Raw genomic sequence first — 9007 nt, 5'->3', positions numbered from 1 at the left:
ATGGGAGGCCGCAGGGGGTCTTTTCTAGCTAATGGCGGGATGAGTTTGATGCATTGTGCCAAAGATCTTTTTTTCCCTGACCTGGATTAGAGCCTGCCCTGGGAACAATGGGATGGGCTGCAGCCCAGCAGAAGGAATTTGCTGAGATGGCAGGGTCTGAGGTTTGCAGAGCAGAACAGAGCAGAGTGCATACCTGCACTTTTTTGGCATGGGGCTCCATTTTGGGGGGACATAGCTGTTAACCTGAAGCTTTTGAACTCATTGCTGCACTGTCCCAGCCAAGAGTTGCTGCTGTAGTCCTAAAATTAGCAATCTATATTAGACATCTAAACATTTGCAAGCACATACTTTTCTGCCTTCTGTAAAAAAAGATTTTTGAGTCTCTGAGAATTCTGTACAGACCTGTTGGCACAAATGGTCTAAGTCATCTTTTGAAAGGCATTGTCTTACTTGACCAAGACTTTGGCATTTAATGGAGAAGTAGCCCACTGAATGGCTCCTGTCTGTCAAATTAAAAACAAAGGCCATCAAGACTTTTACCATATCAGTCTTTTCAAACTTGACCAACCACTTTTGTATTTAGAAGTTTAAAAAGTCACATAGTTACTTAGACCTCTGGTTTAGGTTCACAGGTGCCTTCAGGACTCTGTACCTGAGATTTGCTGAGTGCCTGGAAGCTCCAGGAACTGAACACTTGTCAGGACCATACCGTGAAGGCTTGTGTTTGGCTTCATGCTCTGGGGGCTATAGCTGTCCCTTCCTTTCTCAGAAGGTTTTTTCCCTCTTGCTTGGCTAAATCTAGTTTCAAATTTTTAAGTCACAAGGCTACAAGTAAAAAATATCACTTGAATTTATTCTTTCCAGTATTCTGAACTAGTCTCAGGGCTGGATGACCCTCTTGGGAACAAATAATCCATCTCTGGGTATCTGCTAAGTCCTAGTAAAGACCTACTGTTAACCTTGCCCACTGTCAATATTGCTTGAAGAGTAGAAATATTTTTGACCAGGGAAAATATATTTACCTAACTCAGATATGCATTCACAGAAAAATTTGGAACATTTTGCCTTTATTTTCTGAATAAAGAACGGAAGTTTGGCTTAGTATTTTAGTGTGTTGATGCTAAGCATAGAATTCACTTTGTGAATAAAATAACTGCAATTCCATGCCAACAGCAAAGGGGAGATCTGCTCAGTGAGCCATAGGAGGAAACAGAAAGAGAAAGACTAGATACAGTTGTTGATCAGTCTTTCCCCTCACTGGCTGAAAGACAGATCTGCCCCACATTCCTAGAGAAATGTGGAACACAAGGCTTTCAGTAAATATGATCACAGTGGCGACATTTGGGTATCACTGCCATATTAGGCTTTAAAATACATCAGTTATGTGTACAGTGTAGATAGTACCGTAAGGAGTGAGCTGGCATGTGGAAACAGGGAGATACAGGGACGTATGGGGCAAATAAGGCACTGTTACCATGGTAGTACCTTTCCAGTTGAGATTCATAAAAGGAAATAATATTCAAGTGGCCATTTTAGCACTTTGCTTAAAAATATCTTTTGATTCTATCTCTCCTTTTCTCTTCAATCTTTTCCTTTTCATTTGCTCCCCGCATCCTGCACCTTCATACAGTCAAATCATCTGACCTGGCCCGGCTGCTGGCTTTACTTAACCTGCTCAGGGGTCTCATATCAGTGGCAAGTTCAGCAGGTGCTGAAGGCCCTTCCACTTCATCTCTCAGCACCTCCTCTTCTACTTTCTTCACCCCTGGCTCTTCCTGAGGCCCTGGCTGCTCCTCCTCTCGTTCCTCCTCCTCTGCTCGTACCTTCTCCTCTTCTGGTTCCTTTGCTTGCGCATACGATGGTAACCTCTCATCGAATGCCCTGGAGATATCTTCCAGTGGTCCCATCCCAATCTTCTCCTCAAACTCATTGTAGGCTGATGGAAGGGGGCTGGGCTCAACCCCTACTTCTGTGAGAGGGAAATAGTGGGACACCGGCTTCTCTTCTTCCAGCAGCTTGTAGCCTTTGGCCTTTGGGATGGAGGGGACTGCGATGGCATGGAGGGGCTTCTCGGGGACCTCTCCAAGCTGCTCCTCTGCCGGCCTCCTCAGAGCCCTCCGGATTCTTTTCAAGATCAAATGACTGATTTCCACCAGGTTGAGGAAGAGGGACACGGAAGCCACCACCAGCATGAACATAATGAAGATGGTCTTCTCCGTGGGCCTGGAGACAAAACAGTCCACAAGATTGGGACAGGGCCACCGCCCGCAGCGGTAAAGGGGGAGAATTCGGAAGCCATACAGGAAGTACTGACCTACTATGAATCCCACCTCAAAGAGGGTTTTGAAAATGATGTGGAAGATGTACGTTCTCAGGAGAGTACCTTCCAGGCGAAACTTCTTGGTTCCATCAGGGTTGTTGCCTTTGTTTTGGTTTGGAGCCAGGGGCAGCTTCTCTTCATCCACCTCAGCTTGCTGGCGCCTCTCAGCTTCCTCCCTCTCTTTCCTCTTCTCCTCCATGCGGACGTGGTGCACAGCATGCCCGAAGTACATTAGCGAAGGGGTGGATACAAAAATGATCTGCAGGACCCAGAGCCGGATGTGGGAGATGGGGAAGGCCTCATCGTAGCAGACGTTCTCACAACCAGGTTGCTGGGTGTTGCACACAAAGTCTGACTGCTCATCTCCCCACACGAGCTCGGCAGCCGTGCCCAGGATCAGGATACGGAAAATGAAGAGCACTGTGAGCCAAACTCTCCCGATGACAGTGGATTGCTCGTTCACCTGCTCTAAAATGTTCCCCAAGAAACTCCAGTCACCCATTTCTTATGGTCTAAGGGAAGAAAAAAACAAAAGAGAAAGACCACAAATTATGCTAAATTTTAAAGATTTCAGGTTTTCTCCCTGATGTCTTTTGTTGCTTTGAGAACAGAAGGGCAGGCGGTTGCTTGCTTGCTGATTTGCCTGTTCACAATGATTTATTAGCAGAAGAAAGGCTGGAAAGCCAGAGCAAGCTGCCTGCTAAATTCTTCCTTCCATGGCTCTAAATGGGCAATTACTTTTCAGCCAGGGAGTATATTTATCTCCTTTTGCAGGTGAGAGTCTTCTGTGGCGCCTTGTAGGCTCAGTTCTGTGAGTCTGCTTAGATTTTGTACACGTACAAACACTCACCAGCAATACAGTGGAACAGATTTATCAGCAGGCAGCTGCAGTGGTTAGAAGAGAGGGTGAAGCTTTCAAGCACACAAATACTTCTGCACCAGAGCCCCTCTCAGGTCAAACAGATCTCAAATCTACACCCATCTTGCACCCAAATAAACCTGAATTCTCTCTAGGTTGCAAATGTCAATTCTACTTTAGCAATCACTGTAGAAGTAAGGTAAGAACAGCAATTACAGCACCATTACTGTGGTAGTAACACTGTATAAGCTTAACAACTACTATATAGATTAGTTTTGCTAGACAGAATATGTTATATGCAATATAATTGTTTGGTGGTATTGGGGCTATTCTTTGCATCTACTTCTGAAGTCGGTTACCACACTCTCAGTGGAACCAACCTGGGGAAAACACCAAGGTCTCTAACTGGGATCTAAAATGCTATTTTCTGTCTCTAGAATGTCAGTGCCACTATTTCAGGCTAACACAGAGCTGGAAGCCAGCTGCAGATACACTATTGCAAAGCTAAGGCGGTCGTCCATTTTCAGGTAATGCAAGTCAAATAATACATCTGTCATTACTTCTGCATGATAAGAAATTATTCCTAGGTCAGGGCTTCATTCTGCATATCCTGAACTTCCCACTATATAATTTCAGGCAAGGGAAGATTTGTGAATGAGGAAAATAGAGATGAAAGTTGTTTTGTATGGGTTGATTTAACACATCACAGCAGTCTGAAGTCTCTGAGGAATGTGGAATATTACAGTGGCCCAGAAAGACCAACTCATAGAGGATGGCAAGTGAAACAGGGAACATTATTCATAAAATAGCTGTTCACAGGGATCTAGAATTTCATCTCTTCGATACTACCTCCATCTATAGTTCCCTAAATGCAGACACATACACAAGCACTAGGAAAAGGAAGGTACAGTCAACAGCAAGAAAATCTGAGTATCTAAACTTCCCTCCTCCTTCAGACGTATTTGGGGATATATTTGTAATGCCATATGTTACGACACACCAACGCATACCAGTCTGTTTCAACTACTCTGTGTACATAGTCACACATAGACAAACACGCAAAATATTGAGAATTCTGTGGCTTGGGGGAATTTCACAAATTTTCAATCAAAGAAAAACCAACAAAAAAAACCCTCAAACTTATGATGGCATTTTTCTAAAGCAAGAACGGACTCGTATTACTTGCCTTCAAACTTCACAATATTTTTACCCTGGACATCCATGTTAGAAAATCAAGAACAGAACACAGTTCCTTCAGCTTGCACAAACACCTCACATACATAAGTGGCAAACATATAATTTAATCACCAAGGAAAATTGCTACTTTCTCAGTCATTAAAGTAGTGTAAAGAAGTGTGTTAATGTCAGCGCTTACATTAACAAGTCTAGCAGAAGATTATGCTGTTTACATACATTATCTAAACTGATTTAAACATCCTCTTTCTGCAAATTCACGGAGCAAAGTACACCCCACAGTTACCAATCACGTGCAACTCTGTATAAAACATGACTACACGCAGTACAAGCTTCATTGTCCCCCAGGCACCTCGGTTACCTCCATCCCCTGTGAGTCACACTGATATCTACACTACCATTTGAACATTTCCACAGCAGCCCTCAAGAGCAACATTCTAGGTGTGATAAAGCTCATCACACAGAAAACTCACTGTACAAGAGAAGGGAAAATGTTTCCTGTCTAACTCCATCACACGTCTTGCTCGCAGCTTGTTTGGCTAAGCCCTCCCTGAGATCCCTTCCAACTGGCAACATTCTTCACAACTCTGCCATGCCCATCCCCTCTGGTTTCTGCAAGTTCAAGGTGGCTCAGTCAGTTCAACTACAAGCAACGATATTGGGTGGAGGGATGAGGAGCAGCACAACCAGTCTGAATGTCTGGGGTTCCACCTGCAAGCACTCAGCCCCTCCAGCCTCAAAAAAAAAAAAGGGGTAAGCGAGGCATTTAGGTAGCCACCTTTCCCCTGAAATTGCCTGTCACGAGGAAAGAGCAGGACTCTGCCTAAGCCCACTCAGAGCCAACAGATTGGTGTTCTGGGCTCTGCCAGGCTGGCTGCAGACCCCCACCCTGCTCCCAGACGTCGCCACCTGTGCATGCTACCGGCCAAAGAGGCTGAACAGGTTAAGGATGTTGAGCAAGCAACTTGCCGCTGTCAGAGGCTCCACCGAAGAAATGTGTCCCCCTCCTCTCTTGGCACTCTGCAGGGAAGAGTGAACTTTTGTCTCTCTTCTTCCCTACCCTAAAAGCCCCAATCTTGTCGCACGACTGAGCAGATATGACTGAATTGGCTCTGATGGTGGGTTTTAGTTGCCCTGCAATATTTAAGCTCCGAGCCAGACGGCTTTATGAAGTGAGTGACAGTCAGTGACGTGGGGAACAATAGGGAAAAAAAAAAGAGAGAGAGAGGCAGAGACACAGAGAGGAGAGTCCACTGAACATGAAAAAGCAGAGGGGGGAGAGGAACAGGCAGCTAAAACCTAATACATGCATAAATGGGAGTTTGCTCAGTTAAGCAGGGACCAAAGCATCTCTGCAGTTCCACTGTGGTTCAGCACAGCTCTGTGTGTGCCCACACTCGCTGGTCTTTAGGTGTTGTGATGTGGCAGGTGAAAAGGGAACGCCAACATCTCTGATAGTGGCAGCATGAATTGAATTAATTTGTTACCTTATGCCCAGCTCTAACAGACAAGTTGCATTACTGATTTTCAGGCAGATACTGAAGTAGTGGGTTTATATTTGGCATTGTCAGATACTTTGGTCTGCTCTTTAACATCTTTTACCCAGAAAAAGCAGCAGAATGGGAAAATAAGATTATCAGTGAATATTTATCAAAGCTGAGAAGGACTAATTTTACAGCCCCATCTCTCAGTGTCTCAGCTCTGCTTAGTTTTTCCTCCAAATGCATCTTGCATGTGCACACGCTTCAAGAATGTCTAAACCAAACTGTTTTGTTAAGGACCATAGTTGAATTTCAGCAGCCCAGCACACAGGAATGTTACCCCAGGCACACTTGCCTGACACCAGCCACCTGCAAAAATGCTGGAGAGGCTGGAGAAGAGAGGGACCACAGGCTCAGTAATGCATCCACAAGTACAACTAAATGCTCTGAGAGTTTTAATTACAAGTCAAAGGCTATAACCTTACTCTGAGATGTGGTTTTTGTAGTCTTTCTGGAGGTATTGCTCAGAATATGCTCTTGGTGCTCAGCTCTGAAGAAAAAAGAGGATTACTAGAAGCAAGATTTGCTAAGCAGTGATACAGATGCCAGGCTCATAAACTGATGAAGCAGCAAGTACCTCTCCTCTCTTTTTATGCAAACTCAACACTGAATTTAATTTCCCAGAATGGCATTGGGAGACACTCTGTCTCCAAAAATACTGTCATTTGAATGAGATATTAAAACACGAGGGACACAAAATTTCGTACCTTCAAACCAGCAGTTTCAGGCCACTCTTCTGTGTTTCTGGGCATTTGTGTCCATGAAAGTTCAGAGCTTCATCTCAGGAGTTGTCTTCCCAAACAGCTTTTAAGATGATTTGCAAAGCCCCAAGGTCCAAAGCACAACTGGAGGCAGAGATGATGTTTTTCAAACTGGATTTCAAAAGAGCTAAAGCATGAGAGATGGAAAATAATCATATTCTGCAAGAGGAACCAGTTTGGAGACAAAAGAAAAATCACCCTCAATGCACATAGTTGGACTGAAAGTCATATTCTGAACGCCTTAAAAAATTACTCTCCTGAACAGAGAAGCAGTAGCAGAATATTTTTTAGCCAAATGCTACATAAAGCATGGGAACAGCCTTCCTGGAGGGAGGACACAGAGTGGAGAATTCACAAGAACACGACATGAATCAGAAAAGGCACAGTTGGATAAATGAGAGAAGTAACGACAGCGGAGAAGGAAAGAACAAAACCTTTGCTGTTTTGTTCGGTTTTGCTATATACTAACTGAGATAAACTAGTATCAATGCATGAGTGAGTGGTCATCACTGCCACCCTCAACCCCTCTCTGGGAAGCAGTAGAGAGGGAGGACTAAACAGTAGCACCAGCACCCAGCACTTTTAGAGTGTCTGCAGGCTGGTGAATCACAGAGGGCAGGTGGTTCAGATGGTAAAGTGCCCATTCCTTTTCAAACCAAAACTGTCTTTTTGGAAAACTCAGCTCTAACTGAATGTGCACATCCCTTTCTAGGACTTTTTTCTCTAATATAATGAGCCAAACCCCAAATCTGGTATGTAACTACATGGCTGTAGTCCATCTCTAAATTACATCCAGCTACTGTCAGAGACCTTTCCCATTAACCTTCTATCTGCCTTTTGCTAATGCTATCCTAATATCAAATATTGTCTGACAAGTTGCAGAACAGCTTGCAATATGCAACTGATACAGAAATTACATTCAAGTCTGTGATTATTGGGTCTGTGTTACCTTCATCCAAATGATCAGGGCTGACTTTCTTTGGTATCACAGAGTGCAGAGCCTTTAGCATGGGGCACATGCAGTTTCGCAGGACATTTCTGGTTTGTGGAAAACCACAGAGTCTCTTCATCTGGAGGCCTTTTATGAATACACCACTGAGCTCTGGGTCAAGTTCTCCAGCTCACTAGGGCCTCTTCCCCCCAAAGAAATGGTCTAAATTAAAATGAAGCTGGGCAGTGAGGAATTACTGTTGTACTGGGGCTATGCAGAGAAGTGGTTGTTTGAGATGAACATGAAGAGGAGAAGGCAGAGCGTGAGAAGAACAAGAAAGAGACTTGATTCTCTTAGGCACCAGGGTAATGCTGGAAGTCAGGGCTACCTTTGTAACATGAAAGCAGTGGCTGTGAAAGAAAGGAGTAGAGACCATAAAAGCAAAGGTTGAGAAGACTGGACCTCACATGCAGCACGTGACAATCACTGAGTCTACAAAAGAATTGCAGCACTGACAGTGCCAGACTGAGAAGGGCAAACACTTTCAACCTGTGTACCTTGGTATTTATGTTCTCATTATGCAACCTGCAGATGCGTTGAGTACTTTCATCCCCAAAAACCAGTGCTAAAAATAGTATCAGCTAGTGAAAGCAACACTGTTAACTCACAGTGACTTTTCTTTGCCTTTGGGACTTTTCTTGCCTTCAAAGAATCATGGGCATCTCCTACACTTTTCAAATACTATTTTCTTTTGGAAAGAAGTTTGCTTCATTGCTGACTTCTCAACCTTTATCCACTTTGAGGCTGGTGACTGAGCTTCTGTCCCTGGCACCACTGAGTCTGTCAAGTCTCCGCTGCAACTCAGCCTTTTGCTCAGAAACTACGAGGTCACTTGGGGAATGTGGGATTTTTCATTCCAAATGGATTTCCAACACAGACATGATGTCAGGACAAGGCAGGGCCATGCTATTGAACAGCTCTGTTCATGCATGATAGCAGATTGTGCAATTATATAGAGCACAACCCTGGATAACGATACCCTTCCCTCAAACAAAGTTATCTTCTGGGGATCTGCTTAGCTAGGAAGTGGCACACGCTTCCTGTTCTTCTGCTGAGCACACAAACCTCTCACTCGTGGCTGAGGCTGAGCACTGGGCACATTCAGCCTCCCTACAAGAAGCTGGGACCTCCACCTAGAGCTCTCCTCTGCCAGACACAGCTCTCTAGTAGCACGTGTCCTTGTCCATCCCAGAGCCAAAGTGATCTATCCTCTCACCACCAGGATCAGTCTCCCAGATTTTATCATCTCTCTGCCACCTACTGGTCTCAGAAATCATGTAAAGTGTAGCCAGCCCTGGACAAATCTTTAGGCAGACCTTACCCTGTCCCTGCAAGCCTGGC

At 44.6% G+C, this 9007-nt stretch overlaps 1 protein-coding gene across 2 annotated transcripts in view; it reads right to left on the bottom strand.

Moving 5' to 3' along the window:
• Positions 1 to 222: 222 nt before the first annotated feature.
• The window catches only part of GJA8 (gap junction protein alpha 8), a 35080-nt gene continuing 26295 nt past the window's right edge, over positions 223 to 9007 (bottom strand). For both annotated transcript variants that reach the window (XM_050980222.1, XM_050980225.1), the window contains 2 exons: positions 6622 to 6802; positions 223 to 2832 (listed from right to left, as the gene is read on the bottom strand). In XM_050980222.1, coding sequence (XP_050836179.1) covers positions 1623 to 2822 — 1200 coding nt within the window. In that variant the 5' untranslated portion in view covers positions 2823 to 2832; positions 6622 to 6802 and the 3' untranslated portion in view covers positions 223 to 1622. The remainder of the gene's footprint in view (positions 2833 to 6621; positions 6803 to 9007) is intronic.

Source organism: Serinus canaria, chromosome 1, assembly GCF_022539315.1.
Source record: "Serinus canaria isolate serCan28SL12 chromosome 1, serCan2020, whole genome shotgun sequence".
Classification (NCBI taxonomy): Eukaryota; Metazoa; Chordata; class Aves; order Passeriformes; family Fringillidae; genus Serinus; species Serinus canaria.
Note: the sequence above shows the minus strand (reverse complement) of the source record. Positions and strands in the feature narration are given on the sequence as shown.